The 13076-nt window shown below is 40.2% G+C and overlaps 1 protein-coding gene across 7 annotated transcripts in view; it reads left to right on the top strand.

Moving 5' to 3' along the window:
* The window catches only part of KDM2B (lysine demethylase 2B), a 79062-nt gene extending 68740 nt beyond the window's left edge, over nt 1–10322 (top strand). For all 7 annotated transcript variants that reach the window (XM_072143395.1, XM_072143389.1, XM_072143404.1 and 4 more), the window contains 6 exons: nt 705–743; nt 1700–2361; nt 3957–4120; nt 4435–4596; nt 4737–4955; nt 9061–10322. In XM_072143395.1, coding sequence (XP_071999496.1) covers nt 705–743; nt 1700–2361; nt 3957–4120; nt 4435–4596; nt 4737–4955; nt 9061–9242 — 1428 coding nt within the window. In that variant the 3' untranslated portion in view covers nt 9243–10322. The remainder of the gene's footprint in view (nt 1–704; nt 744–1699; nt 2362–3956; nt 4121–4434; nt 4597–4736; nt 4956–9060) is intronic.
* Nucleotides 10323–13076: the final 2754 nt, after the last annotated feature.

Below are 13076 nucleotides of genomic sequence, written 5' to 3'. Positions count from 1 at the left end.
TTGACATTGCATAGAAATGCATGAAAAATAAATGCATGACTTTTTCTCCTCGCCAGAGGATATTATAGCTAAGTACAGTATTGTAAAAAGTTTAACAGGGGACATAAAAGAAAGCTATTAGAGGTAGCATGCTGCAACAATAGGTATAGTACTGTAGGTCACAAGTTCTGTGGGTTTCACTGACTGCACAGCTCTATTGCTGTAAATACTAAGCGACAGGAGCACAAACTAGACCTTTAATAATAAAAAATTATTATTCTGCAATGAAGAGGGTGAAAAAAATGGAGAAGTGGGGGATTTTGTCACCACTACCAGCTTCTTTTACTTGTACTCTACAGACTGATTGCAGGAAATGAACTAAAGCCATTCATGATGTACAACTAATATATCTGATTGGGGAACACTTATTCACTTCCATCACTTATTTTCTTGTTTCCACTTAAAATTTGATGTAAATAATTAATTTGAGAATTGTACATGTATAATGATAGTAATAAATGTTAAAGGCCTTCTGTCTGCCAATGTCCACATCCTGACTTGAATAACAATGGCTGAAGTATGAATATCATATATATGTACAAAGTGTTCTATAGGTTGTCATTATTGATGTGTGATACAGTGGCCTATAATGTAATACTTTTATTAGTGTAGCGTCCTGTATTGTCATACAAGGAATTAATTGCATTATTTCTTTCTTTTTCAAGCTCAAACATGGAAAAGAAGAGAAGCTCTTCAAGAAAAAGGTACATTTGTTTCTGAGGAAATAGCTTGTCAAAATCAGTTCCAAGAACAATAGAATACTGCTTCAAATTCTGTTCTCACACCAAAATCTTAGATTAAGTTGATTTTATTGTGCTAAAGTAAAATAATTTGTCCTTTACTGAAACTAAAGTTACCGACATACAATTAAGTGTATGTAAAACGTCTGATGACTTGCACTCTAGATGAATGTCCAGATTAACTCATTTAGAGCAGGCTTACTAATATAGTGTCTAAATGTTACAGTGCAAAGTTAGACTACACTAGTGTTCAATTCCGAATGAGAAATCGGGCACCTCCCAGTTTGTTTGCTTCGCTTGCGCCAGAAAATTGATCCCAGTTTTTATACATTTGCATACTTTTGGGCACTGTTTGGGCCACACCTACTTTGTTGTGATATAGTTCCCATGTTTCCCATATTGTCTTAAAACACTTGTAAATGCCTTGCACCACAATTATCATTTTTGGCACAATTAAAATTTGCTGTTAACTGAGAAATAGGCCTCATTATGTAGACTTAAGAGTAACTAAACTTTTGTGTAAATCGGTAGTAAAAATGATCCTGGCAAACGTTGTAATGTACATTTAGTTAAGAAATATGTTCCTACATATGGATGGAGTTGATCGTTGGCTTCTTTCTGTATCCATCTGCTGTGTACATACTTGAGAAGGCTTTAAGAAATTATGCTCATTGCGGGAGAAGAAAGGAGCAAGAAAAATGGCACAGGAGGTTTTTTTTTTTTTTTAAATAAAGTTTATTTCAGTGTTTACTAACACCTACACTACTCATTTCTTTAAAAAAAAAAAAGCTTCAAAGATTAAATTGCACCAATTTCTTTTCCCGGATTCCTTAGCTTCATTGAAGTAAGCTCGTATAATTTGGCATAGCTACTATTTTTCTTTGGCTGAAAAAGTTTAACTTTAATTTTTGTGATTTTAGAAAAGGCCTTGGAAGACTCATGATTCCTTCATGGCCAAAACATTAAGGCGCATAAAACAGGAGCCTGATGATGATTTGCAAGAGGCAGCCCCGAAACCTAAGGAAAGTGACCAGTCAAGATCCAGCTCACCAACGGCAGGTCCCAGCAATGAAGGCCCAGAACTAAAGGAGAAGAAGAAAAACCGAAAGAAAAGGAAAGTTCCAAACAAAGAATTGAGTAAAGAACTGAGCAAGGAACTTAACCAAGAGATACAAAAAACTGAGAACAGCTTGGCAAATGAGAACCATCATCCCATCAAATCTGAACCAGAGAGTGATGGCGAGGAGCCCAGAAAATGTTTGAACAGTAATGGGGAGAGGGTTCATCGGATCCCTAAGCTGAATGGGACCCCAAAGGAGTATAAGCATCAGTCTTTCCCGAGCCCAAGAAGCACACCAAAGGCTGTTACACGCCCTCCTCCTTCCTTATCACCTCCTAAATGTATGCAGATGGAGCGCCATGTAATAAGGCCTCCTCCAATCAGCCCTCCTCCGGATTCCCTCCCTCTGGAGAATGGTGCAACTCATGTGATGCAAAGAGAGGTCTGGATGGCCATCTTCAGCTACCTCAGCCACAGGGATTTGTGCATCTGTATGAGAGTCTGCAGAACATGGAACAGATGGTAATCCAAAATATTTTATTTTATTCATTCATCTCTCCAAACAATTGCTTTCTTTACCTTCACTTCTATTGGACGTACAGGAAGCTATATGATCTGCTGTACAATTGAATGAAACTGAAAAATGGGCATTACTGCTTTAACTACACAGGGGAGCCTGTGGACCTATGATCTTAAAGGAAACCTACCATTTCAAATGGTAGGTGTAAGCTGTAAACACCGAGCACCAGCTCAGGGTGAGCTGGTGCCGGTGCTTAGTTTCGTTAGTGTTAAAATCGTGGTTTTAACACTTTTTAAACTTTATAGCAGAAACTGCTTCGGCGTTGCGCGCGCACGGTCGCACGCAGCGCCGAAGCAGCTTCTGCTATAAAGTTTAAAAAGTGTTAAAACAGCGATACCGCGGTTTTAACACTAACAAAGCTAAGCACCGGCACCAGCTCACCCTGAGCTGGTGCTCGGTGTTTACAGCTTACACCGACGATTTGAAATGGTAGGTTTCCTTTAATTCAGTGTTCAGATACCTCTATTCTCTGGATACATATTTGGGACAAGGGCTAACAGAAGTCCCCACATCTATCTAGCCTGACAACCCAAAACCCACCCCCTCCCCACCTCTAACATAGCCGTGCAAAACCCGAACACGTCGGAAAGTCTGGCGAAAGTGCGATCGCGGACCCTTGGTGAATAGGCCCCAATGTTCTTGTGCATCAGACCTTGGTGCTATACATACAAACAGCCCTTTGGGTTCATGTGCATAAAAGCACTTGTGTGTGTCTAGTTGAGATAAGTTGTGCTAGCGTTATAACCTTATTACCGGATGCCAGTGCCTTGCCACCTCCAGCAGTTACATGCACATCAGCGTTTATTCACTTCTGCTCACATTCTGCTTAGCTATTCATAGACTTGTTCCCAAAATAAATTGGCTTATTATTAATGCATATGCTGTGCATTGTCTGCCTGTACAGGTAAGCACATTTCCTAGAGAGGGGGAATTATGTACAGGTTCTACCCCAAACTGTGCGCATAAATTGCAAGAAAGGTACAGTTCTAGAAGCGGAACAATTTTCTATAATGAAATATAATAGTTATGTTTAAACATAATTTCGTATAGTTCTGTTTAATATAATATTAGACTTGCACTGGCATATGACTCTTTGTACAATAAACCAAATAACTATTGGGTTCCTAAAAATGTAACATAAGATTCTTGGCCAAGAAATAGAAACTTTCCCCTATTCACATTAGCATTTCACTCTTTTTTTGACATGACATTCCTGTGTGTAAACAGGATGTGATACCAGCAAATGCAAACTGTGTAGGGATAAATGATCATATTGGAGATGGCCCATTCCCGTTTGTCAATTATTGCCCCATGTAACAGGTGACCTATAACATGTGTAATCTAGTTGCTATATTGTTGCTTGATGCTTTCTGCCCATGTGCAGTGTCCTGCGTAGATTATCTGTTGGATCAGCCATTATGGAAAATGTTAGCTTTCCACCCCAGTATGATGGCGCTTTTTATGTGGAGACTTTCTCTTAAGAGATACCTGTGTTTAGGTAATGGTATAATCTTATTTTTCTATATTAATCTGATAGGTGTTGTGATAAAAGATTGTGGACTCACATCGACTTAAACCGCTGCAAATCCATCACTCCTCTTATGCTCAGTGGGATTATCAGAAGACAACCGCTGTCCTTAGATTTAAGTTGGACAAACATATCAAAAAAACAGCTCAGCTGGCTGATGAACAGGCTTCCAGGTATGAACCAAGGATCTTGGTAATTTGTCATGTTTGTGTTGAAAGGTTAAAAAGGCAGAATTGTTTATCTAGTATCTCCATCCTTATCCCTTCTTGACATTGAGGAAAGGCTTGGAGATGCCCGATAAGAACTGCATCTCCTGTATGCAGAAAGCTGGGGCCAGGCAGACAACTTCCACTATTGCAATATCAAGTCCACTTTCTTATTGGGGCCCCTTTCACACTGCTGTTGTGAGAACATATATCTTGTGCCTGGATATATGTTCCCGTATGGTTTACTGTGGATTACACCTCCTTTTATTTATTTTTTCTAGCCCTACGAGAACTCAATTTATCTGGCTGCTCTTGGATTGCCGTTTCTGCACTTTGTAGTTCCAGCTGTCCTTTGCTAAGGTCTCTTAATGTTCAGTGGGTGGAAGGGCTGAAGGATGCACAGATGAGGGACCTCCTATCACCTCCAACAGACAACAGACCAGGTAATGCAGAGTAAATATCAGAATTTCTGGATTGTTATAGAGTGATGCGTTTGACTATATTCCATGCATGTTGTATCTCTACAGATACTGGAATCCATTGCTGGGATGTTCTGTATTCACTTTCTTTTACATTCTTTCAGGACAAATGGACAACCGCAGCAAATTGAGAAACATTACAGAGCTTCGTCTAGCAGGACTGGACATCACAGACACCTCACTGCGCCTCATGATTCGGCACATGCCTCTACTGTCCAAATTGGATCTGAGCTTCTGTAACCATGTAACTGATCAGTCCATTAATCTGCTCACTGCAGTGGGTACATCTACCAGGGATTCTTTATCAGAAATTAATTTATCAGGTAAACATAATCTGGGTGCAGTCATGGTTGCATAATTGTCTTGTAGTCACTGGTGTACTTGGGGGCTTGTTACTGTTCTTTTCTGCTTGTTACGGTTTTCTTTTCTGAAGATCATCAGTGTAATTTTGTTTTCTATAAATGTCACGTAGCACAATTATATAAGGTGAAAATAACTGAACTGCAGTTCTCACAACAAATTCTATTAAAACAGTTGCACACAATTCAGTGTTAATGGTGGAAATTTATATGCAACCCAAGGGCTAATGTATACATCATCATAGGGAAATCAGTAACTCCGTATCTTACATCACTATGGTGCACAGGGTTAACTCTGGTAAAGTCAACTGTCGCGCATCCATATTTAACAAGTGAAAATGGACTTGGATGGTTGATCTGTATGGAGTAATAGTATCTGAAAGCTTAGCTGTCAATCCAATGTGATGGTAAGATGAGGAATTAATTAGCTATTTTAATAGAAAATAAGCCCACAGTTCCAGCTGATTCTCTTTCCTGCTCATGGCCGGCAATGCTGTACCGCAGATGTGTTTTTGGGGTTTTTTTTTTTAACAACAACTGCGATCAGTAATACTATTAATTAAAAAATGGTCCTACTTAAACCCCTTTTTGGTCGTGAGTATGGAGTGGGCTCACGGACTGAGAACCCTCCATACGCGTTGGCTGTATTACACAGCTGACGCCTATCGGGAACTGTCGTAGTTGGTACTCGCACAGATGGGGGTGGTCAACCTTTAGGGTGCCGCAGTCAGCTTTGACACCTAACCAGCATGCTGCAGGGCACCGCCATCTATAAATGGTGGTTGGCGACTACGGGGAGCCCAAGACATATTGTAATATAGAAGAAGTGTATCATACTATTGTATTACAGTATATTGTCTAAGGCAGCGATAGCGAACCTATGGCACGCGTGCCACAGACGGCACGCAAAGCCGTTTCTGTGGGCACGCATACCGTCGCCGATAAGCCTCTGCCCGTCTAAATTTGTCTATGCGAGCGGCGGAACTACGTGCCACTCCATAGACAGCACCACAGAGCTTTCGCACATGCGCGGTAACTCGGGAAGCACTGAAAGTATCAGTCGCTCCCATAGAAACCAGAAAATAGTTACCACGCATGCGCAGTAATTATCCGACCAGGGAGCGCTGACTGAATTGCTGCACCCATAGAAATTCATGCATGTTAATTGCATGTGGTTGGGAGAAGGCAATTTTAAAGCTGCTCCCACATCATAGGATGGGGGTCAGCGGACCCCTATTTGTGACAGGGCATATTAATAAATATTTTAGATATTTTAGTATGTGGCACTATGTATAATGCTGGTTGACAGCACAGCCTCAGCCAATCAGATGCAGGTTTAATATGAGCTCAGCCCTTCCCCCCTCCCTCCCCCCATTCTTTCCCCTGAACAGTCCTGTCAGTGTTTTCTAATGTTAACTACAAAGTTCCCTGTTTTTACACATATGTAAGTAATATTTCTGGGGAGATCATTTAAACCATAGAAATGGAATATTGGAATTTCTCATAGTGATCACACATCTTTGTGGGAACAATATCTAACACTGGCTGTGTGATACGTGATCAAAACTTATGACCGATTCCATTTTAATTGTTCAAAAGCACAGAAAATGCAAACCTTTTGAGCTCTGTTTATAGTGTTTTTATTGTAATACAAAAGATTGTAACGTTTGAGTTATTTTTTCTCAATTAAAACCTTGTTATTATAGTTACATTTTTGTGTAATAATTTTTGTGTTATAAATAAAGCAGGGTTTTTTTCACTGGTGTACTTCATGCCCATACCCCTAGTCTAGTGAAACTTGTGTTTCCAACCGGAATAAAAGCTGCCGATCGTTGCCCTGGCAGCCCTGAGGTCCAGTGAAAAGCCCTACGCTGATATAAAGCAGACATTTGGGAAATGTTAGTTAGTCGTAGCACCAAGTAACTTTATATCTGCCTGAAAAGCTGAGAATTTCGAACTTTGACAAATCTCATTTTTAAACTGACTAAACACAAAAGTTCTATTCATTTTCTATTCATTTGAAGTGCAATGTGTGACCAGAAAACAATCTCAAAATCCCCTGGATATGTTAGTGTTACAAAGCTATAACCTCCTATAATGACACAGGTCCTAAAGCCCTAAAATGGCTTAGTCACAAAGGGGTTAAACTTTAACAGTGCGGTCACACACTGCCCTTACACTGCGTTTTCAAGCGCAGGGTGCTGTGCCTCGGCCCAATCTCCTTACCGTTTCCAGCAAAAGGCATACGATTGTTTACCCAACTAATGCGTTTCACTGCAAACCCAAATGCGTTTGGCCGAGGCATGCCCACATTGCGCTTGCACTACACATGTAAACGCAGTGCTAGCGCAACATGTGTCTGCACCCGAAGATTTGTAATCCTTTACTTGGTGACATATAGCCAATCCAATATTTGATGCCCAGTTACATCAATGCAAAGGTAAATTCTACAGCAGCTCAGAAAACTGCTGTGATTCAGGCTGTGCCACCAGGTAGAAAGAAAACTATTTAAAAAATCATCCATTGACGATTCCATCTTTAGGTCAGTAAAAGGGGTTGGCCACTTTACCGCATGTTTTGTGTAATGTGTGGGGGACACTATATTTGGGTAATTTATCAATATACAACTATTAATATTTCTGCTCTGCTTTTTTTGATAAGTAAAATGAAGCCTTCCATCCTTTACCTCATCAGCCATAGATTCCTGACCATAAAATGGCTGTAAGTTGTGCAGAACTTTTAATACATGTATATTGGTAACTTGCCTAATATCCCCCCCCCCCCTTGCATTACAAAAGTCATGAGGTAAAGTGGCCAACTCCTTTAAAGAGAACCCGTCATGTAAATAACCCCCTAAACTAAATATATTTTCATAAACTGCCATTAGAGAGCATTGCCTGTATCCCTTCATTGTCCCTCTACATGCCTGTAAACTTAAGCAATGAGGTCCTAAAGCTGTATGCAAATGACCTGTGAAATGTTCAATGAGTCATTATCATATTCAAGCGGTCCAGCTTATTCATGAGTGGGAGGCACAGCCACACCCCCAGTGCTTGACTGACAGCCTGTGTAATGGCTCCTCCATGTGCTTCCTGGTGCTGGCGTCCCCTGCTGCCTGTGTGTGTATGAGATACTCCTATGCACATGACTGACAGCCTGTATAATGGTGTGAGGTATAATGGTGTAATGGCTCCTCCATGTGCTTGCTGGTGGCCACGCCCCCTGCAGCCTGTGTGTATGAGATACTCCTATACACATGACTGACAGCCTGTATAATGTGAGGTATAATGGTGTAATGTCTCCTCCATGTGCTCCCTGGTGCTGGCGCCCCTTCAAGCCTGTGTGTGTATAGGAGAGATACAACAGCTTCAGGCAGCCATGTTATAGCAGAACATGTCAGGTACTTGTGTGGTTGATGTCTGTGTCTCTCACATGTGTTATTAGGAGGCAGAAGCATGTCAACAGACACTAGCAATGCTTTACTATACATTACACAGACCTGAGCAGGGGGGGGGGCAGGGGTGACATAACTGCCTCTATTATGTAAATGAGGCTGGTCACATGGTCAAAGAAAAGATGATTTTAGAATGATTAATGTATGAATTGACTAGATAAAGGCTGGGATGGGATCCTTGTGAGCTGCTCCAACAGGTAGTAGTGACAGAACTAGTGGCAGAGACCTGATGACAGGTGTCCTTTAAGTTCTGAACACACTTTGTAGCATAGCCATGATCTCTGGTGACTATTACGCTGGTAGTGTGTTGGGTATAGCACATACATGCAAAATGAAGTATTTCAGTGATCCAACCACTCCAAAATCTGCCTTGGACAAGGAGAGACTCGGGACACTTCTGATAAGTCTCACCCATTGGATGTAATAGTAGTAATTTCAGCCACCGATTTGGAGATTTTTTTCTTCTCCAAAAAAGTCCCTCCAGCTTTTGGTCTCTGTGCAAATAAAATAATTTGTCAGCGAGACTTCATTCTCCTTTTGCTGATGGTCAATGAATAATTTCAGACCAATTTCTTTTCAGTTTTTAACCTCCTCTCTTTCTTCTACCTGCCTTAGACTGCAATAACGTTACAGACCAGTGCCTGACCTACTTCAAGCGATGCGGCAACATCTGTCTGATAGACCTCCGGTTCTGCAAGCAGGTTACTAAGGAGAGCTGTGAGCAGTTCATAGCCGAAATGTCTGTCATTGTACAATTTGGACAAACAGAGGAAAAGCTGCTTCAGAAGATCAGCTAACCGGAAAATGTCTCCATGACTTTTCAGTGAAGCTGCTCCTGAAAGACAATATTGGCCTTAAAAGTAGAGATTTGAGGTTGACCGGCCTCCTTTATACCGAGACTTCCTCCAGCACCACATATACCAGCTGTTCAAGGTTGACACTGGAACAAAAGTTTGACCTTTTAAGGACACTTTTCTTTCTGAAAATCCAAGGGCATGCGCTTGGTCATGTTTATTGTATTGGCTCTTAAACTGTTCTATTTCTTTGTGGGTCTTAATAGTGGACCATCCAGAACATAGAAGCCTTCCAAAATATGCTGAAAATAATAATTTGTCATACATTATGCAGAAATATTTTTGTACATGACTATTTGAAAGTTCTATTTCCAATGTATGATGCCAGTGTTCATTTTTGGGGTGTTTATTGGTTGGGGGTGAACTGCTGATCTTTCCATGTACAGTTTATGAAGGCAGTGAAGCCCCCTGTGCCCACTTCTAAAGCATGTTGAAATGAGTATTTTTCTTTTTCTTCATGAAACATATGCATGCTGAGCAGACATACATGTTTATTCCTTTCTGCATATGAAGATCCAGCACAGCATGAAGTGATGCAGGGCAAACCCGTCAGGCGGTCTCCACTATCGTGCCACTGGACCACTGTGTCCACCTGTATACACACTAGTCCTCAGAAGTGCCATTGTCGTAAGGTGTGTCCCCCCCCCCCCCCATTTTTGTAGAATGCCCCCAGTTTTAAACTAGAGTTTTGTGTTCACAGGACAAAATGTTTCTCCCCGTTTACTGGCTACAGATTGTTAATGGTTAGAGAGCCAGATCAGGTACAAAGAAGAACTTGGGTCTCTTCAAACGCCACTTGTAAATCTCCTTTTGTAAAATAGACGCCCCTTGCACTGGAAATATAAGAATGGGGCTATCACTGTATAGGAGACTACACAGGTAAATGCATTTACACTGATGCATTGCCATCTCCTGCACCATGGAGGCAGATGTATACTTTTTTTTTAATGTAAGTAATGTTGTTGGAATTTAAAAGTGTATCATGTTTATTTATGGACACATTTATTAAAATCTTTTACTAAATGACCCGTGGCTCATTTCACAGAGAGAATCGGACACTCCATTGCAGAACTCCATTGCACACTCCTAGAAAGATGTTAAGCTCCTTCAGGACCAAGGGGTTTTTTTGGTGTTTGTTTTTCACTGCTCCTTCTCCAAGCCATAACTTTTTAGATTTGTTTAGTTTATATGAGGCTTGTCTAGTGGCACCATTTAATATTCTGTGCCATGTACTTGGAAGCGTGGTGCAATAGAAAACACCATGGCACCCTATTCTAATTGGCTTTAATGAGTTTTCAGTTTGTGGTCAAGACGGCACCTCTCCTTTGTTCTTTGGATTAGTACAAGCAAGAGATGTAAGGTGTCATTAGTTGTGGGATGAGATGACGTCTTCATTGATACCATTTTGAAAACTGTACAACCTTTTGATTGCTTCTTTATTCAAATTTTTATCAAAATGGTGAAAAAGTGCTGATTCAGCCTTGTAGATGTTATTTTCCATTACAGGGTTCATCACTGACAATAATTGGCTTTGATGTTTGAATAGATCAGACATTTTGGGAAATGGGGTGATTAAAATGTTTCACTTTTCATATTCAACTTTCTTTAACTTCATATTTCAGCCCCCCAGAGGGATCTGATCATTTCAGAATGTAAGCGGCAGTATATTGTATATCTCACTGGTCAGCATTTATAGATGGCTGTACCCAACAGCAGACCTATTAGGTGTGGTAATCCGTGCCCGCACCGGGGAGATGTCAGCTGTGTAATGTAGCTGACACCCACAGCGTATGGAAAGGGCTTGGTTACTGAACCCTCTCCATATTGCCCCTTCATTGCAGCCTGACACTTTTGGGTGGTCATGAAGGGGTTAAAGTAAATCTGCTGTATGAGTCTCTACCATCAAACTGAAACCTGTTAAACCAAAGTCACACTGGTGGGGTTTTTCATACCAACAATTTCCAATGGGCACATACAGATTGATTTTCACTTCCTGGCTTCAGTTGCTTCTCTTTTACTGAGCCATTCTATATAATGTATGTTCACATTTTTGGTTTTGTGTTCACTGACAACATTGGATCAGTGGAAAAAAACAATCTCTGCATGTCCATAAGCCAAAATGGCTTCAATGAGAATCACTGATGTGAAAAGAAATACCAATGTAAATCTGCCCTAACTCATAGAAATAGACCATGGTAATCTTATATCTGTTAACCATGGCCTTCTTCCTTCTAAAATCGAATTAGAATCATGCTAATAAGCCTGAAGGGTTCAGGGGGTATTCAAAGAGCCCCTTCATGCTGCAGCTTCACAGGCTGTTACACTGTTTCACCTTTCCACCCTCCTCCCTCTGCCTGATTTAATCTCAATGCAGCAGAGGAAGTTTCATAACACGTGTGAATCTGCAGCATGTAGAGGCTCTCGTTAAACCCTTAATAGTCCCTCAACCTCATTACCATACATTTGAATGTTGATTTTAGAAGAAAGGAGGCCATTGATCCTTTGCATGGATCTATGAGTAAACGTCTTTAGTTTATAATTCTTGATTTTGATAGTGGTAGATTTCCTTTTAATTCCATTAACAAAACTGAACATGGTAAGAAGTTCTGACATCTTTCCTTGTCCACATTCAGATATAATTTGCAACCAACACAACACTATCAAAATTATGGGTTGTCACAAAACTATGAAATCCAAGGATTTCATTGCTGACATATTGGTGTTTGCACTTTTTATAAACCTCCTCCAATCTGAAATTGATGACCTGAAACATGCCAGCTGCCTTGACCAGATGATAATAGTAACAATTCTGGGTAAAACACAGTAAACATTGATCCCTACACTGCATTTAAATTGACTGCAGCACTGGCCACTACACAGAACCACCTGCTGAATATACAGCATACATTAATGAATGATGGTCATAATTTTCAATTCTAAAAACCGCATTGAAATTAATTTCATGGATTTCACATTTAGTGAATTTTCTCTAGTGCCAGAAAACTTTCAGAAAAATTGACAAATTCTCAGGAATTAAATTAAATGTGTGAAATCTTCACTAGCCAGGCCTGCTTACACCAAGCCCATATTTAGTTTGCCAAATTTGGAAATATTGCAAAAAAAAAAATTGCCAAGCTCCAAAATGTAATATTCCTACATCACATAACTGGTATAAACTAATAGCGTATGTATAATATATATCTCTTTATTTTATTAACATAAAACAAAAAGCACTTAAACATACTTGACTGATGTTAATAAAATAAACCAAACCAAAAAGCAGGATGTGGTGTAGTATGCAGTGCCCTTTTGCAGCATTCACTGCTCACAATGGTTTTCCACTTGCTCATAAATGGGGAAGGGGGGCATACAATTATACTTCCTCAAAGTAAATACTATATTAATTTACAGTTTTCTTCCCTTAGTTATGGCAGCAGGCTTATGCTGTAAAAATGTATGCATTTCATCAAAATTATTAATATAATCCCAATAATAGTGCAGTGCATTATGGGGCTAGAGGAGCTGAGAGGTCGCAGTGTCGACAGCCTCTGTACACGCTGATACAAAGACGACTGTGAATCACTAGTTGGACTGCTCTGGTGACTTGTCATTTATTTATTTTCCCCATAATAAGTTATATAGAATATCTGCTCTGTTCCTCCTGCTCTATAACATTACCTATTATATAGTCAAGGGTTATAAAACAACAACTTGAGAAACATGGAAGTATGAAATAGTTGCTATAGACTGGATATCCTCTGTATAAATAGACACCTC

This window comes from Engystomops pustulosus, chromosome 1, assembly GCF_040894005.1.
Source record: "Engystomops pustulosus chromosome 1, aEngPut4.maternal, whole genome shotgun sequence".
NCBI lineage: Eukaryota > Metazoa > Chordata > Amphibia > Anura > Leptodactylidae > Engystomops > Engystomops pustulosus.
This window is presented reverse-complemented; position numbering and strand designations above follow the sequence as displayed.